The sequence below is a fragment of the Alligator mississippiensis genome, chromosome 4 (assembly GCF_030867095.1).
Source record: "Alligator mississippiensis isolate rAllMis1 chromosome 4, rAllMis1, whole genome shotgun sequence".
NCBI lineage: Eukaryota > Metazoa > Chordata > Crocodylia > Alligatoridae > Alligator > Alligator mississippiensis.
Genome location: NC_081827.1, coordinates 107,919,511 through 107,938,722, shown reverse-complemented (window position 1 = coordinate 107,938,722; position 19,212 = coordinate 107,919,511). Strand labels below are relative to the sequence as shown.

General features: G+C 44.9%; 1 protein-coding gene across 1 annotated transcript in view; it reads right to left on the bottom strand.

The window, feature by feature from the left end:
• LOC102565366 (protein mono-ADP-ribosyltransferase PARP12) overlaps positions 1-19,212 on the bottom strand; it is a 36,954-nt gene that overhangs the window by 13,667 nt on the left and 4,075 nt on the right. The window contains exons 2-9 of the mRNA XM_059726449.1: positions 16,998-17,133; positions 14,803-15,067; positions 12,127-12,228; positions 9,214-9,337; positions 8,343-8,526; positions 7,634-7,757; positions 3,519-3,615; positions 631-709 (exon numbers count right to left, since the gene is read on the bottom strand). Coding sequence (XP_059582432.1) covers positions 631-709; positions 3,519-3,615; positions 7,634-7,757; positions 8,343-8,526; positions 9,214-9,337; positions 12,127-12,228; positions 14,803-15,067; positions 16,998-17,133 — 1,111 coding nt within the window. The remainder of the gene's footprint in view (positions 1-630; positions 710-3,518; positions 3,616-7,633; positions 7,758-8,342; positions 8,527-9,213; positions 9,338-12,126; positions 12,229-14,802; positions 15,068-16,997; positions 17,134-19,212) is intronic.

Sequence of the window (19,212 nt, the reverse complement as noted above, 5' to 3'; positions counted from 1 at the left end):
AGGCTGACTTGTCTGTAGTTCCTCTGCTCCTCCTTCATCCCTTTCTTAAAGATGAACACTATACTTGCCCTTTTCCCATCTTCCAAGAATTCTCCTGATTGCCAAGAGTTTTCAAAGATAAGGGTCAGCGGCTCTGCAATCACATAGGTCAACTACATCAGCACCCTCAGGTGCATCCTGTCTGGCCCCATGGACTTGTACACATCCAGCTTTTCCAAACAGTCCCTAACCTGTTCTTTCACCATTCTCAGTCGCTCGCCTCCCCACCAATCTGTGCTGCCAGACGTAATAGTCTGGTAGCTGACCACGCCTGTGAAAAATGGAACTCTGCCAGGCTGCAAAGGAAAAACCACCATTTCCTGTGTTTTTCTCCTTCATTTCATGAGAATCCATTTTTTATGTTTCTTTGCGACCCTTTCATATATTCTTGTGACCCACTTTTGGGTCACAACCCACAGGTGGAGAAACACTGATCTACAGGACTGGCAAGCAATATTCTGGACTGCTGTGTATACTCAGCATGGTTCAAAACCGTAAATATTACTTAAGGTGGGCATCTACAGAGGAGGGCACTGAACCCACATTTTAAGGAAGCTGTATATGGTCAGGCAGAAACCAAAAGCTGCATACCTTATATCCAACTTCTGGTAAGACAGACTTGTCCCAGTGGTCTGGAATGTTCTTCCACTCTCCTGAATGTTGATCCCCACTGTATAAGATATTTAAGAGAGTCTTAATATTTTCTGGAGAGCATTGTACTATAAGGTTTTGCCAAGTTTAGGACACAACAAATAAAAAGGATAAGCCAGTATGTCCCAGGACTTCAGAATTGCATCTTCAGTTCACTTGCACAATATGTCCCATCAAAATCACCCCAAGTCAAGAGAGACAAAGTTCCAGGTTTGCAAAGCACTTAAAACACACCTCACTTTTGACCAACAGGACTACTCACATGCTTATAGGTAGGGATGTAATTAAGCACTTTGCTAAATTGGGATCAGAGTAAATAAAATGACAGTGCCAATTTATGCTACAAACTAATTTTGTCTGACAGAGTTGCTAGAGAAAACTCCTCCTCCCAAGAAATCAGAGATAAGTCCTTGTTACTACTAAACTCACTTTGCTTGTATCTTTATGGAGTATGAGCCCTAATTTCCAAAAGGAAGGTGCTTATGTTTTCCTTCCCTGATCAGAAACAGTAGGCCATCATTCACCAGTCCAATCCCAACGACCCATGCAGTTTGCGTAGCTTACATAGACAAGACCATAAGATTTTTGCAGAAAAAAAGGAGCCAATAAGTATTTTTTCCATGTGAAATCTATATTGCTTAAGGAATACCAGGGTGTTAATTTCCCAGCACCTAATGCCAACAGTTCACTCTTAAAATCCAGACTGAATGTGGAAATGCACAACTGGGACACTTACTATCCATCACAATGGCCTGGATTAGGCATCACTGCAAATACAAGATGCTACATTTCTCTTTTTTGAGGAGATGAAGTTGTGTTCAGTAGACCCTTACTTTCTAAACATTGTAGAAGTGTCCCATGTTCATGTATGTAAAATGTTCACATATATAAAAGATACACAGGATATGAGAACTGTATAAATACAGAGCAGCAACAAAAAGAGAAGCACAAAAATAACGACTATACAAAACAGTCCAGAAACATAATTAAAAAACCTCCTGCAAAAAAAGAACCTGTGCCCGCATCTACACATGAGTATTCACTTTTTGGCACATCTAGTGACCAGGCTCGGAGTTCAGATAATCCAACTGTTCATATGAACAGGTTTCAGGCAGGTGAGGGTAGGGTTGTCTGTGTATTCTTCACAACTTGTCTGGAACACCATGGCTTGTCAAACATCCTTATCTTTACAGTTTAACACTAAGCTTCTAAGCAGTCTATATGCCCATCATTTTTAAGCAAATCATCCCAAATATTGCAGTACATTGCTTTAAAAAGAACTGCTTCCAGTCTGACAGATTTTTCAGCAACCTGCTAAAGGCATAAAACAACTGCAAACAAGTTAAGCAAAATGTACTGATTCAGTACAAGGAAAAATTTCTCTTCTGTCACTAGAACATCAGGTCATGCTGAAGCATGACTGTTGCTGCAACAACAATAAGCAAGAAAATTTCAGAATGATAATGTTTACGAGGTTTTTAAAAAAAGATAAAAAATCCTTGGTTTGACTAGTTGCTTAATTAGCTTCTAGTAATCTGGCTGAGAGGGAAGCTTCTCATTAAGTCACCAAAATGCAGACTGTTGTTCTGCCCCGAACCAATAACTACAATTGCCCAGTTATCAATTTGACTCCAATATCCAATTAATCATTTTAAGGAAGTCTACTAAAAGGTCTGAACAACACAACTTACAGCTTTTCTAACTTTTCTGGAGGTTTGATTTAAAAACAAACAAAACCAAACAAAAAATGACACCCTCCCCTCCCAATCAAAATACTCGCTCCACAGCCATCCAGTTTTTAGGCTCAGTATACTAATTTGTTGGGACTGGACACAGGTGCATCATGTAATTGCAAGAGAAGATGGTCTTGTCTCCAAGGGCTTGTTTTTATGTCACATAGATGCCACGTGCTACAGAAGGATACCCAAACCACCATGGGCTATTAAAGTTACCTCCTTTATCTTTACACTTTGTGATGGAGGTGCACCAATACATCGGTCCATATCATATGTGCACCAATAAAAGGAAAACTGACATTATCGGAAACTGGCTTTTTTTGTCTGATGTGGCCAAAAAATGCCATGTGGATGGGCGCAGCAGCTGCATGCATGCAGCCAGCTGGCAGCTTGGAGAGAACATCCAACCAATAAGTTTGTTGTTGGGGAAAAGAGCATGGGGGAGGAGTGGGGGGCATATTGAGGCCCCTGCAGTGAGGGATTGAGCAGGGCAGGGGCGGGGCAAGCACCGTCCAGCCGGGGCGGGGCAGGGTGCAAGACAGAGCCCCAAGCGGCTCATCGAGGAAGGGTGGTTGCAGCTCCTGCTGCTGCACGTACCCCTGGGGGAGGCATGGGGCAGGCGTGTGCCCCCCAGATCTGTGCGCCCTTCCCCCCCTACTCCCCCCAACAGACTTACCAGCTGGACACTGTTCTCCAAGCTGCTGGACTGCATATTGGCAATTGGATAGGTATCAGCCAATACGGCTTGTTAATAATCGGCCATCGGTATCGGCCCAAAAAATCTTTATCAGTGAGCCCCTACTTTGTGAACTCAAACTGAAATTCTCCTTAGAGTCATTTTACTCTACCTCTGCAATATAAAAATGCAGTTCTATCATCAAAACCAGAGGCCACAGACTACTAAAAGCTGTCCAACACTCAGGGAACTGCCACACTGAGTACTGTTTCCGTTTCACATACACTGCTCTTTTCCCAGGACAATCACAAAAACCTTTATTTTCATTTTAGTTTGTATTCGCAAACAGTGCAAATTCATTTATACTCATGAAGGCATCTGTATCAACCACCTCAGAGCAGAGTAACTATAGGTACCTGATTTTTTTCTTTTCAACCTCTTTTGGAGAGATGAATTTGGGTCTCCTGCAAACCTCTCTCTCCGTCTTGTAGCGAAGGTTTTTCTGGATCATGTCTGAAAACAGTACAGGAAGCAAATTAACTCCTCAGCAGTCACATGGAGGCAAAAGTAGGCCTCCCTGCCAAGATAGCCAAAAGGTACTGAGTTTTGCTCTTACAGTGTGCGGAGAAGACACCGTAGCAGCACAGGGCAGACTACACCAGGGTCTGCCTTGTGGATCAGGCAGAATTCCAATTTCAGTTTGTTCAGTTTATTCTTAAAACTCAGATGGACTTGATGCATAGTATTTTATTTTCCAGGACTATGAAGAGAGTGGATGTGCTATGGGTTTCACCTCTGAAGCATCCTTAACTCATTTTGCTACTGAGGCTCACCTAGAAGGACCACTGATAACCAGTTATATTGTCCATGTTTAGAATTCTGCCATTCTGTTAAAACTATCAACGGTGTCAATGGTTAGGTACACTTTGTCAGCTTAGAAAACTCTACATAGTCACTAACTGCACCGATAGGTTGCTGAACAGCCAGCACTGAGCCTCACTGGGCTTTAAGACTTACTGGCTAATAAAACTGTAAGCTCGTTTTTGGACAGTAAATTAGCCACATTTTTGCATGGTCAGAATATAGTGTGTGTGAAGACTCTCTGTAGCTTAAAAATAAGAAAGAATGAAACTGAAGGAACAACCCTCACTTGTTAATACTTTTTAAGTAAGGCAAATAATTAATTTGCACAGGTGATGCTTACAAGAATGAGGATACTTTCTTAATCAATTGTTTTAAAGAAAAACCTGTTGTGTTCATCCCAAGTTCCCTAACAGTAAAATAACTTTTAAAACAGAATTGAGAGAATATGACCTCTTTTCAAAATAAAAAGAAAGGAGAAATTTAAATCATATTTATTCCAGGATTTTCCTAATTTACTTTATTTTGGGCTTATTTCTCTGTCTCCACTCCCTGCTTGATTGACGGTCTGCTTCTGAGAGACCTAGAAGTAGCACAGCTTTATAATAAAATATAAATCCCTCCCCAGCCCCTCAATGCAAGAGATATTAGATCAAAAGTAGTATGGCTGGGACACAGATGTCCAAGCAATTCTGTCCACCCTGTTTTAACAGTGACAGGTCAGAACATGCCTAAAGGTTGTCTTATGCCAGGGCCAAACCAATTCCATGGACTGTCCTCTCTATAGGAAACTTCTTTCTCTGTGCCTGACTTTATGCCAAGCCAGCAGATATAAACCTGCCCTCTGGTGCCGATATAGATCCATGGTTTGTCAGTCACCCTGTTAATCAGCTGTCCTTCTCTACAATAATACTAGTTATTACTAGTATGAATTGACAAGTGGATACAATATTCCCCACCAAGTTTTAAAGTGTGATAAGGCCCCTCATTCAGAGTGAGAGGTACTATGGAGAAAAATCCACAGGATCTAAGCCTAGGGAATTAGATCAGTGTGAAGTTTATGTTGCATTTAAAAACCCACAACTCAGGAAGTGGGGGGGAATTTAGGATTATATTATCTCTTCAGAGAAAGATGTGAATCTGTGCTCTTGAGAAATTGAGCTCCAGTACAACTTCCAGAAGGAAAATGGGTGTACAGAATCAAGTGTGCTCCTTTTCTGGCTGTTCTGCTAATGTTGGCAGCAGAGATTCAAGACAAATGCTAACCCTGATGGGTGTGCGGAGAGGGGCCAACTGATTAGGCCAGGTGTTTCCACCCTGCTTCTCCATTAGCAGATCTGGGAAAGAGGTCAGAGAGATGGGAAAGGGAACATTTCTCTTCGAATAGGTGAACACCTCGGAAGTAGTCCTTCAAACTCCAATATGGTTAACTCATGACTTCAGTCTTCCCACATAGGCAGAGCTATACCAGAAGAATGTACAGAAAACATTATATTCCAGATACTCTGAGTTAAAAAGCAGCACTTTGGTGGCTTAGGGGCAGCTACTGGAAGTTAAAGCAGCCCTTGGATCCTGGACTCTATTTTCAGTTAAGAAGTGGAGACAGGACAAACAAGCTTGACACTGTAAGCCTAGGTTCTTGGTGGGGCAGGGTAGCTATCTTGCTGTAAAAATGACATTTGTGATGTTAGCAAAGAGAAAGCCCTATGCAAGAGATTAATCAGTGCCAGCCTATTTAATAGCAATTTAGTAAACACCAAAGCAATGTGCCAGAGTCCTCCATAAGTTTCTGAGGGTGGTAATCTCAATGATACCACTTTTACCAAGTTGGCTGGCACTGTAAAATCTAGCACTGGAGGTTTTTAAAATGATCTCTTTTGTCAGAATAGAAGTGCCAGTTTCTCCCTAGTGAGAAACTCTGACTACATGATCTTTAATGCATACTGTTACGGCAGAGTCCTCCAGGAGGGCCGTGATCTCCTCGAGGTCCCTCGCTCCATGTCAAGGCCGGCCCAAGGCATCCTCTTATTCTTGCCCGCCACGTCTTTGATGTTTTTATATATATATATATTAGTTGGGAGGCTGCCTATGACTCCCTGGGCACGGCTACTCGGGACCTGTGTCCCCGTATGTTCCTGGACCCCTGGGGGTCTCCCAATATGATGGGTGCTCCCCAAGCACCCCAGCCTTATGGGCTATGCGTGGCTCCTACCTCCCCGGATACCACGCCCCAAGCCTCGCAGATGGGAAAGACATTGTTGTGTCTGCATGCCCGCTTCCCGGGCCCTTCTTCTATAACCTAGCCCACTCTTGGGCCTTCTCTACTATAGGCTAGTCCCCTCTGGGACGTTCTCCCTGGCCACCGGTCTTTTGGGCCCACCGCACTACCACCCTTTCTGATATGGGCTCACCGCGCTGCTACTCCCTGTCCCCTCGGGGGCCACCGCAGCACCTTGCCCTTCCCTGGGTTTTCCGCGGTGCTAGCCTGCTACTGGGCTCCTCATTAAGGCCCCTCCCGGGCTCCTCAGTAATCACCCCTCCCTGGGGCTGGGGTCTAGGCACCCCGCAAGTGACACCCTTGCTGGCGCCTGCTGTGCCCGTCCTGGGCTTCCTAATATGGCGCTCCCCCTCTTTGGGGCTCACCGTGCCCACCTTGGGCTCCTCAATAGATCAATATGGCACTCCCCCTCTTTGGGGCTTGCCGTGCCCACCTCGGGCTCCTCAATAAAGTTGCCCCTCTCTCTGGGGCTGGGGTCTACGTACCCCGCATATAACCCAGGGTCTCTATTCCCCGTCCGCAACCCACTGGTTGCGCCCGCAACCCACTGGTTGCGCTCCTTGCCGCCAGTTGCTCCTGCACTGGCGCGCAAACTGTGCCTTCACTGGCGCTGTAAGAATGATGCACCCTCCTGGCGCTAGACCGCACCCTCACTGGCGCTGGGGCACCCCACCCCTATGGGGTTCCTATGAGGACACTGCGACCTCTTGGTGCTAGGGCACCCCACACTCTCTGGGGTCCCTATGAGGCTCAGCCGCTCCTCTCTGAGCTAACTGACCTCGCGACTCTGCCCTGTAACTCTCAGGGCCTAGCGCGCCCTCACTGGCGCCGGGGCCTCACACTCCCTTGTGAGTCCCCGATGAGGCCTCCTCCAACCCCTACAGCCTCACCCAAACCTCCGGTTCAATATTAAAGCCAAACATAAACTAGAGCCTCCTGGCTGTAACTCAAACATAAAGCCCCCTGGCTAAACCATAGTGCCCAATCCTCTCAGGGCTATCATGAGCCGTACTTGCAAGTCAGGCTTCTTCCCCTATCCTGGTTGAGGGAGCTCCTGCCTCTCCGGCTGCTGGCAGGGGACTGCCAGCCTGGCCTCGGCCCTGAGCTTTATAAGGGCCAGGCCCTGCCTCCTACAGGCAGCTGGCTCCCCTTAGTTGCTCTGGCAACCCGCAGCTGCGCTCATTACCCGGGCAACCCTCAGCTGGGTTCGTTATGTCAGGCCAGGGCTCGCTCACTCGCTCCCTGGCAGTTTCTCCTCTCTAGGAGCAGGGGCACTGGGATGCCCTGCGACACATACCCTTTTCCTTTTACTATTGCATATCTTGCATTTCCTGAAGTAATAAGCTTTCAGACTAGAAACATACTTGAGAGGAAGTATAAAACCCAACGTACCTTTAAAATTGATCTCATATTCGTGCTTCCCAGCTTTGAACTGCAGTGCTGTTGGAGACCCTTTGGCTAGGTAAGCTTTCTCCAGGTCACTGCTACATACAGTAGCAGCAGCATGGTCAACATCCTGCCAGGTCAGAAACAAAGAAGAAAAGATTTTCGTGATCGTTCTAAAAATGAGCAAGTTAAAAAATATTGCTTTGTGGTGGTTGTGGTGCATACAGACCAACATATTAGCAACTGGCCTTTAAGCAAACGAGGCAAACAAAGAAACTACTAGCCATGCAGGGAAACATTTCCCAAAATCTAAAATGGGGCAGATGATAAGGTGGAAATAAAGTGCTATTGAAACCTGGAACTTTAAAAAACAAATCAAGAAAGGACAAAAGTTAAAATTTCCAGCAGTGAAGACAGGTAGAAGTACCTGTGGTACCTTATTTCATATAGCTCACTGAACAGATATCAGTAATGATTTTCAGTCGTTAATGAGCATTCTTATCTTTAAGTCGATTAACCTAAATTAACCGACTCTATTCTATTACCTCATAACCTCTCTCTGTCTCCTACTACTAATTATCTAAGCCTAAGTGTCAGTCTCAGACTACTAAAGGAAAACAGCAGCAACTCCACATTTATAGCCCATGTAGCTTCCAGTAGGCCCCACAATTCTAAAGCAATGGTGAAGGAAGTTATGTTTCATTACCATACTTACTTGTTTTCCATATTCAAGCCACAAGCCATATTCATCCTTCCAGTACCACAGCCAGTCTGTTGTAAGAATGTAATGAGGGGGTTTGGTCACAGATGATTCCGTGGAGAGGCGTCTAACTTTTCTAGAGCCACAGGTCATAGTTTGAAAATTTATGAACTCTGAGACAGAGCCTCTCACATGAGCGCTGCATGAAAACCGCAGAAGTCAAGGGTTAAAAATGTTTTGCACCAGTCAGATGAACATACTTGCAACTTTAGATGCTGAAAACACGTGATGCTGAGGCTGTTGGAGTGTTCGAATTAGAACTCAATCTCTTATTCCATTGAGTCATGGTGAATAGGATACGGTGTGAGGAACGATGAGCAAGAGAAAGCCGAGGAACAAAGAGCAACTGACTCAATCGAGTCTGCTCCAACGCATTCTAATTAGAATGTGCTGGAGCAGGTGTTGGGCACATGTGTAGGTGCCCAAAGAGAGGGATCAGTCAGAACTCAAATTGATCTAAAATACACATAATTTTTTGTTTTGACTAAGTCATTTTCATCAACGTGTTACCATCCATTTCTATTATTTCAGACTATTTATGATAGCAGCAGTAGGTGTTGCAACTTTTTGTGCAATAGCTCAGAGGAAAGAATGCTGAGTTAACAGAGTAATTCTATAAAGTAGCCCATAGGATCCAACTTGGAATCCAAAGCCAGATCTTGCACTAGTGTAAATCCATGTCAAAATGTCAACAGAACTAGGTTGAATGAAACAATTCAGGCAGTAGCTTCAAGAGAGCTATGTTAACTTATGCTACACAAGTCAAAGCCCTTGGCTATCATATTAGAAGGTCAGGCGCAAACATTAGTAAACTAATAGTTTATACCTGTTATTCTGAGGGTCACAATATGCCTCTTCAATCTTTTCCATATCCTTTAGGTCCTTCCACTCAGCATCGTCACAGATCTGCCATCTATATGGCAAATGAAAATGTTCTCTGATACACTTATCTGAAAAGGTAAAATAAAATAATTGAATTAGATCTATGGCACAAAGAAACTGATTTTTTGGGTTAACTTATCTTAATCTAGTGCTGTTGAAGATGCTAGATATACAGCCATGGAAAATGTCCACCCATGGAATACAGACAGCAAAAGTGAAAGCTTCCTCAGACGACTTTAACAAAATTATTCAGCTTTACCTGAGGCCACCTCTTTGGAAGAAATAATTTGTTTCTAGATGCATTAGGTTCTCTGCTTGTGTATCACAGCTGCTACTAATGGTGCAGTTTGGGGTTTTTTTGTTTTGTTTTGTTTTTTAAAGTTAGGAGGACAATTATTTACCATGAATTGAAATAACTATAATAACAACACAATAAACAAAAGTTTCTCCTCACCTCCTTCCCCAGTAGAGATTACACTGAGATCAGTCTGGTGGCCTAGTATTTTCCAAACATAGACAGTGGACACACAAGTTTTAGATATTTAGGCTTCCTCTCAGTCTCCAAGCAGGTGCTACTGAGAAAGCAAAACTCCGTTTTGGGAAAGGAGCACGGGAGTAAGTATGATGGATTCTTGTTGAGAAGCTTCAAAGAGCTGATGGGCTTGAAAGTGTCCAGAAAGATGGGAACAATTTGGTAAGAAGGATGGTGGTTGCAATATGGGCATTTTGTGAGTGAGGCAGACTCATACAAAGAGCTGCCAATATGCTCAGCTCTTCAGCTAAAATGAATGTCCTCCAGAGGCAAGGATGAAAGCAAAAGAAATCTATATATCTATATACCTATGTGTATGTATAGTTCAATATGGTTTTCATTCTAAAGGAAAAGGTACAGGACCCTGACGAGCAGCTAAAGTCAAAGAAGCTATGCTGCACAGATCATAGAAAGAGACACCATCAGATTAAGACTAGGACTTGGAGAAAACACACGGCAACAAAGAAGGGATGGAGATACTCCACACAGATAGCAGGAACAGCTACTGATTGTACTTGAGGTCCATTTAGTCCAGCATCCAGTCTCCAATACTGGCTAACACAACAGGCTTCAGAAGAAGCTTGTCACAAATGCAGATGTGAGGTAATATTTCCCACTCTTTGTTAGGACAGAGGAAGACAGAGGTGACATGCACAAGAGCTCAAAATAAGACTTCACAGGAAATTTGTACAAAACCATCACACTTCAGGGTTTGTTTCAAAATCATGATTACTATGGATATTCTTGTTAGCCATGATCCCTTTCTGAATTATGCTGAATTCTTAGCTTCAAATGACTTCTTCTGGCAACAAGTTACTTTTTCATACAACATGTAATTAGATTGTGTGTTTCCCGTTAGCAATTTTGCCACCTTTTAGTTTCATTCAGCATTCCTTGGTTCACAAGTTATAAGTAGGGATCTGGGTTTTCTGTTCGCCATAATAAAACATGGGTTTTCTCATTTTAAGGAGAAAATATGCAGGAAACAGTGGGTTTCCCCTTACAGACTGGCAGAGTTCAACCCAGGCAGTGCATGGGGCTTTGGCACCAGGGCTGGAATGCACAGTTGCAGAGCCCAGGGAGGGAGTGGGATGGGGCTGTGGGCAGCTTGTCCAGGGGGCAGCAGGGGGAGCAGGGGTGGGGGGGGCTGGCTCCCTACTGTTGCGCACACTCCTGGGGGAGGACATGGGGGTCACATGCCCTCCAGATCTGTGTGCAGGGCAAGGGTGGGCTGCCTACTGTGGGCTCAGGCTCCCTGCCCTGCTGCCCTCCCCACAGGCCTCCACGACCCAGAAGGTGGGACCCAGCAAAGCGGGGTGGGACAGGGAAGCTCAATGCTGCCGGGAGCCTGATGCTGCCATGGCTAGGTGCCCCCTGCCTGGCAGCAGCGAGGGTGGCGGTATGGAGGGCACCTCACCACGGTGGTGTGGGGCTTGCAGTGGCAGCACCCAGCCCCACTCTGCCCTGCCACATAGGGTCCTGCCTGCTGGCCCACAGAGACCCCAGGGGGAGGGCAGCAGGGTGGGAAGCCGAAGCCCAACCTACATGCAAATTGGGGGCGCGTGCCCCTCCCCCCCATACCCCACCCCAGGACTGCTTGCAGTGGCTAGGCGCCAGCCCCCCTCCCCAAGCCCGCATCCGTGCTGCCCCACTCCTATGTGCTACGCTCCAGCCATGCCATCCATGAGGGAGAGGGAGCCAGGCTCCATGCTCTGCTCCACCACAACAGCTGCCACATCCTGCAGACAATAGCCGGGGCTCAGGATGTGGGTCCCTGACTCAATAGCCCCGCCAGCTGGAGGCCCCCTCCACCAGGGCTGGGGGAGGGCGGAAGGGGTCTGTGGGTGGGGAGTGAGGGGCAATGGCATTGGCAGGGTACCAGCATATCAGGGCTGCTCAGCACCATAAAGCAGTAAGGGGGGTACAGCCGTAGCTAGACCCATGTCCTGGTGAGCGAAGGGGGCAGAGGGAGCTCTTATTTTCCATGATAAAAAACCCAAAATCACATGCCAAAATTTATAGGTATTTATAATTTATTTTATTATAAATTACTATATTATTGTATTATAGGTACACTTTATGTTTCCAAATTGCTTTAAAATTGTAACTATATATATTAGTGGCATTTCATTTTAATTGCAGAAAAATGCAGATTTGGGGGGGGTTTAAATCAGAGAATTTGCTATTTTTAACAGAGAGAACCAGGATCCCAGGTAAGCCAGAAGTTCTCCACCTGCTTTCCCAAGAACATTTGTTATTTTATTACACTCCTTACTAAGAAAAGGAAAAATGAAAGCTATGAGTCTTACCAGCATCATGACTTACCTAGGAAACTACAACTTCGCCTTATGTGATATAAGCAGATCTCTTCCAATTTTTCATTATTATTTGGAATTGTGGATACCTCATTCAGACTGTCGCCTTTCACTACAAAAGGAAAAACAGAGTTGCTCTTTTATAAATAGCTTTTGTAGGTTCAGTTTTGACAAATGCTCCCAAAAAGCACAAATATGGTTAAAAGACAAACAAAGAAAGGCTCTGTAACTAAAGGGCTCTGAGCACTAAGGTATAAGCTGCCCTTGTACACATAATCAAAGACAATTACAACAGTTATCCTCTAACGAGGTCATAACACAGAGTTCAGATGGGACTTTAAGTGGCATAAACTAGCTATAGCCGTTGTTGTCTTGTCCAAGCAATTAGGCAGTTTAAAAGAGGTCCCCGACCTTTTTTGGAGTCCCAATTTGGCCTAAGCTGCATCTTAGGCTATCTAAGAAGCCAGAGGTGCAACAGCCAGAGGCTGCATATGGGGACAGCAGGGGCTGAGCCAGCTGTGGCAGCTCCACAGGCAGCAGAAGCAGTTGCTGTTCTTACACCCCACTAACAAATTTCATTATTCATCATCTTGCGAGTTTGGCCTCTGTGTGCCTGTGTAGTCTCTTGAATTCAATTTGTAGCTGTACTGCAATAATTAAAGAATCAAAACGAGAGTTAAAAATAAGGCAGACAGGGTAAATCACTTTACACAGTAAGTCAATGGAGGAGTTGGAACCTAGGAATCCTGCCTCCACCCCCTGGCCAACACTTAGGATCAGCTTACAAGTCACAAGTCAGACTGACTTGGCTTAATAACATGAGAAACAGATATCACTTAAATTGCTACTGCAGAGCAACAACCTTGTTGTTTCTGGACACTCCAGAGCAGTGGAGGCCAACCATTTTGTTTTGGGAAGCATGTTACAAATTAACCCCACACCGAAGTGCCACTCCAGTTCTCTTCCCCTGCCCAACCTGCTACTTTGCTTTCTACCCTGTGCTTCTTGCCTGATCTACTGCTTTGCTTTCTGCTTCTTGCTCTACCCACCCCCAACCTGCTACATGCCACACACAGAGGCTGCCTGTCCTATTTGCCTTGCCTATGTTGCAGGTTGGCCACCCCTCCTTTAAAGCAAGGTGGTTATCCTAAACAGCTATTCACCTAGAAATCTGTTAACCCAGAGTCTATAGCAGGGGTGGTAAATTATTTGAGCCCGAGAGCCACTTAGGGAGTTTTGGCGAGCTGTCTCAGGCTGGGTCAGCACATCCCCCCACCTGCAACAGTTCACCAAAAGTGGCTTTGCTTCATGCTCAGCTGGGTGGCAGCCATGGGCAGGCAAGCAGGGAGTGGCATCCAAGAGCGAGATGGGCAAGCAGGACCAAGACTCCAGGGCCTGGGGCAGAGCCATGATACACACCCGAGACAGGAGCTGGTTCCGCGGGAAGAGGCGTGCAGGGAGCAAACTGCAGCTCTGCCCTGGGCACATGGGGAGCTGCCTCTATGAGCAGGACAGGCAGGTAGGGCCAAGATCTTGAGGCAGAAACAACGTGGGGCTGGAGCCAGGGCCCGGGGCACAGCAGTGATTTGCTCCCTGCACACAGCTGCCCACAGAACTGGCACTCATCTGGCCTGAGCCCAGAACTGGCTCTACCACAGGCCTCAACCACATGTTCTCACTGCCCCAACACGGCCAGAGCACCATGACACACAATCCTGGCCCCAGCACCTGGCCACCTGTGGCCCCATCCCATGGCCTGGCTGCGGGCCCCGCCCACACAGGTCCCATCCCCAGCAATGGGTGCAGAATGGATGAGCTGGGGTGCCCAGACAGCAGGGGTGGCAGCCAGGAGCCAAGCGAAGCCACGGCTGCTGGGAAGCCAGTCCATCTCCTGCACTGTTCCAGCCCTGCTGCGTGCCCAGGGGCAACAGGGCTGGCTGAATGCACCATAGTCCAGGCTGCCCCCCCACACCAGGGCCACATGGGACCAAGGGACCTTCTGCAGGCTGGATAAAATCCCTTGGCAGCCTGTATTTTGCCCACCCCAGTCTACAGTTTGGAACCCCTGTCATTTAAAGAATACATAAAAGAGCTGGACAGGAGGAAAGGGACAGCTACATACTTTAGTTTTCTATGTGCTCTTTGATTACACTTAAAGTATTTTAAAGACCTTCAGTGGAAACAAAATGAAAACAAACTGAAAGCTACTACCCTGCTCTCCATTGCTTCTCATGCTGAATACTGGTTAGATAAAGATGGAGAAAAAGAACATTCAAAACCACACCAAGAAAAGCATTCCTTGTCTTTATGTTGGTCTCACCCCCTTCCTCCACTTTGCCCAAAGAACTACAGTGAATCTATTATCTAAATCTTACTCTTCTGCCTCATGGTTAAATAAGGGTCTTGAATAATGTTAATTGCCTTTACCCTCAAAATGCCTTTCAAACAACTGTGAATGGACTCTCTTTCTATATATACATATATACACACACACACACGTCTCATAGTGTGCCTGTGTGCATACGCACACACACTGCTGTACCCCCTGGGTGAAATAAGACCCTGCCAAAAGAAAGAGCTAAATCTTAAATTTACCTTCTTCTAAGTAGCAGAGATCTGAGCTAATGCTGTGCTCACTAGGTTGACTCTTTACTCCATTTAAAAAAAAATAATATAAGTGTTCTACCTTTGGTTGGTGAGGAGTTGCCATTTTTGATGTCATACACGTTCCTGAAGATGGAGGGCAGTCTGCTAATCAGGTCTGAGCTCATTCCACGTTTCTCCAGTTTTTCATAACATTCTGGATTAAAAATGTCATGTAATCGTTTGCAGTTACTGCCGAATCTGCAGTCTCCCAGCAAATAGTGCTGGCAAATGTGAAGTTTGATACAGATTGTCTTAAAGTTACAAGACCCGTGGGGTCCATCACCTCTGTTATAATGCGGACATATCTGGAGTTGGGAGGGGGGGGGAAAAAGGGATATCAGTTTCAGCAAAAGTAGTGTATTTTGATCATTTCTTTTTAAATAAAAGAACAATTTGCCTTTGATAAAAACACACATTAATTTCTAAAATCTAGATTTTTCTAATACTGTAATAGGATATTTGCTTATAGTTTTTATGGAGTTTTCTGTATGCCTGTTAATGTCCAAATGGATCTTTAACAGATCAGAAGTAACTATGTCTAAAACTTCTATATGTGGTTCACTTCTATGATGGCAAATAGGATTATACTCCAAGTCACATGCATGTAGTGTGGTTGAACTCAAGTTGCTGTGGGAACCTTAACTCTTTAGCTTCTTAATTTCAGTGCCAGGGATTCCTCAACTTAGTATTAATAGAAGGTAAGGTTGTTTTTTTTTGTTTTTTTATTTTAAACATTTATTGATGATAATCTACCATAAAAAGTAAGACTATTAGTTTCTTTTGAAAAATCTTTTCTAAATGGAGGTTTCATGCTCATGCTATGGAGGTTACTATAGACATATATTATGGATATGAAAAGAATGCTTTCTAAAAGGCAATACAAAAGTTGTGTTGTATACTGGTATGCAAATGCTGCTGTGTTTACATTAGAGCATTTAAAGATCATTCAAGATCTGTCAAATCAGTCTGTCTGTAGCACTAGTTGTTTTCAATAAATTATTTGCATGTTCAACGGGGCTGTGTGAAGTTTGGTCCCCAATTCGATTTGGCAGAGATTCAAGCCAATTGGGTGACCAAATCTAAGGACCCTTGAATCTCTCCGAATTGAATCAGAACCCTCTGAATTGATTGGGAGACATTTGGAAAGATTTGGTGATTCAGACATAGACACAGCTTTAAATATTTTTTCTACATACCTCAAGGTACCAGACAGCTGTGATGCTGGGGCGGATGGAGCATCTCACAGGAGTGCAGGAGGCTCCACAGCACGCTCGGCAGCAGACCTGGAAGTGGACCAGAAGCACTTCCAGTTCACTTCCAGGTCTACCGGGGAGTGCGCAGGGGGACCCCTCATGACTCACCGGCTCAGCAACTGGTGCCTCCTGGGTCATGCTCTCTGGTGGACCCAGAAGTGGGCCAAAAGTACTTCCAGTCCACTTCCGGGTTCGCCACTGAGCACATGGAGGGCATTCCCACGATCCTGTGGGACGCTCCATGCGCCCCAGTATTGCAGCGTTCACAAGCCACGCTGGTACCTCAAGATATGTAGAAAAAACATTTAAAGCTATGTCTATGGCCAAATCACCGATTCTCCGAAACAGCATCGAATCTTCAGATTCAGCTGAATTGAATCAGGGACAATGATCAGAATCAATTAATCGAATCACTGTCCCCAATTTGGGCCGTATCCGAATTGAATAGGACCCGCTTTGCACACCTCTAATGTTCAGTGGATTTGGGTCTTAGAAGACCTACCAAATAATTAAATCCCAGTACTAATACTTCAAACTTTATTGCCCCCAAATTCTGTCAGTACATTGTAATCTGAATTGCAATCCGTCACTGATTTAAGAAATTGACATAGTAGAGGTCTTGGGTCAATGAAGATATCCAAAAACAAGAGTTATAAAGGAGATATGTACAATCAAAGGCTCTGATCATACACATGCCTACACATGCTTAACTTCAAGAACATGAGTAATCTCATTGACTTTACTGAAATTATTCAGAGTAGGTGAAGATAAGTCCATACAAGAATATACATGGGCTCAAGTTGTTTATTACTTTCCTCATCACAGGATGTAACTGTACGATATCTGGATTTAGCCAGCTCTAGGAAAGAGCAAATGCTAAAATCAGATGAGCACTGAGGTCCAGTCCAACTTTATGATTCAATGCTACTTCTTTTGTGACACACACTGTAAAGGAAGCAGCAAATTCTGCAGTAGTGCTTACCTCAGGTAAAAGTGAAGGATCATTCTGAAGCAGAAGTTGGCACAGTTCATCATCATTTAAGCACTCAAGCCCATGGTGTTTCAGAACAGGTAAGTTATGCTCCGATCGTAGGTTATGAATAAATTTGCATTCTTTCCTACATGTTTAAGAAGCCAGACACATAAGAAAGTGAACTGAATCAGCATAGTTTCACTAGAGGAGATACGTTAGATTGAACAATTTATACTGCACACAAAACTAACTAGTCTCAGAGAAAAATTACTCAGAGGATCATTACCATACCATTTCCAATTTACTGCCATAATTACTGAAAACTCATTGGCAGTATTACAGAATGCCAACAATAGTGCTTATAAATACCAGATCACCTGGTAATTATATTCACTTAATAGAGAAGGAGCAAGAATAACAGTCTACATTTCCAAATCACCCATTGACATTATAGTCCTAAACTTGAGCAATATGAAATATTCAAATTCTGTATGGAATTTCCTGAGTGCCTCATACATATAAACAATCCTGGTGGTTCTGCATGTTTGCTGCCTATTATCGGTGTCTTGAGCACAACGGCATGTGCCTGATGCCTGCTCCAACATGTTTGATTTAGAACACATCCCAGCAGACTTGATTGATCGAGCCTGCTGGAGCATGCTAATTAGCGCACAAGCAGCCTCGGCATCGCATGTATTCAGCCTCCCCACACTTTAAAATGGTGGCAGGGGCACTTTAACTCATTGAATGAGCTTTAATTAAACTGCCCCGGCCACCATATTGAAGTGCAGGATGCTGAATACACGAGATGCTCCCGAGAGCCGCTCTAATTAAAGCACCACCCCTCGCCCCCCACTCCAGAGCACATGTGATGATGCCCAATGTGACTGCATAATTGAAGATTACTTTTAAATTATGGCATGTTTGCACTGGAGATTTTAAGTTGTTTTTGTTGCGCTTTAACCAAGCCTCTAGTCCTCAGACAATTTTACTGTGCTAGTAGCATTTTTCCCCCACTAGGTTGAATCCTGCAAGCATGCACACACTTTACTGTGTTGTTAGTATAAGGAATTAGAAATATCTTTTGAGTATTCAGAAGTAAACAAATATTAAGATTGTATTCTGCTCTACTCTGTATAATTTTCTCACCCAGAAGACATTACGTAAATGGGGTGCAGTCAGACAAACTCCCCAACACGCACATATTTGCAGTCCGTAAGAGACAAGTTTAAGGAAAGGAGCACATGACAAAGTTGGTGTTCTCTCCCTAAACTCAGTCCACACAGCATTCTCATGCTCCTCACCTTGCTTATATAAAACTTGCTCTCCCTACTGATCTGTCTGAAATGCTACCTTATTCCTTCCTCTCCTCAACTAATAGGTGAACAGTGAATGATGTAGGCAGAGATCCACAGACTGGATCCAGCTCATGATCCAGTCTGTGTTTTACTAATGGCATGCTGATCCCTCTTGGATTAGATACATGATTTAAGCCACAGAGTATGAATGTGAATCCAGCCCGCATTCCACATTGGAGGCCAACCCCATGCTGCAGGCATATTGCGGAGGGCTCTGTAGGATTCCAGCTCAAAGCAAAGGGCTCTTCCCTCCCCCTCCCCACTGCAGCCTCTGCTCACTGTTTGCTTGCTGCTGGCTTCACCACTCAGCATTGTCTTTGACCACAGTTTTCAGTGACACATTTTTCAGAAGCTGTATGAGGAGGGTGAGATCATAGTCCTTCACAGAGCTGGGATGCAGCAGAGGACTGACAGCCTACTGTAGGAAAAGGTAGCCACCCCCTGACCTAGGCTGAGCACAAATTAAGACAGAGCAGGGGTCAGCAAGGTTTTGCAGTGGCAGGCCAGATCAATTTAGGTTGCATCCAAGGCAAACCAATGCTTCCGCCCTGCCACTGTTGCCCTCACCACCTCTTCTCCATCCCCTGACTGGTGCAAGTGGAGCCCCCCAGCTCCGCAGGCCAGATCCAATGACTCTGTGGTTTGGATACTGTTGATCCATTGAACAGAGTAACAGGGTTGGAGGAAAACATCTCTGCAAGGGGCAAACAAGACATAAGACCTCTAACAAAAGTGGGCAAGAAGGGAAGAGTACAAGTGTATTTGGGGGCGGGGAAAAAACAACTTACAACTTAACCCCCAAAAACAAGGAAATAATTTTTCAGAGTCAATCATCCATCCACACTTCATTCTAGGTCCTTTACTCA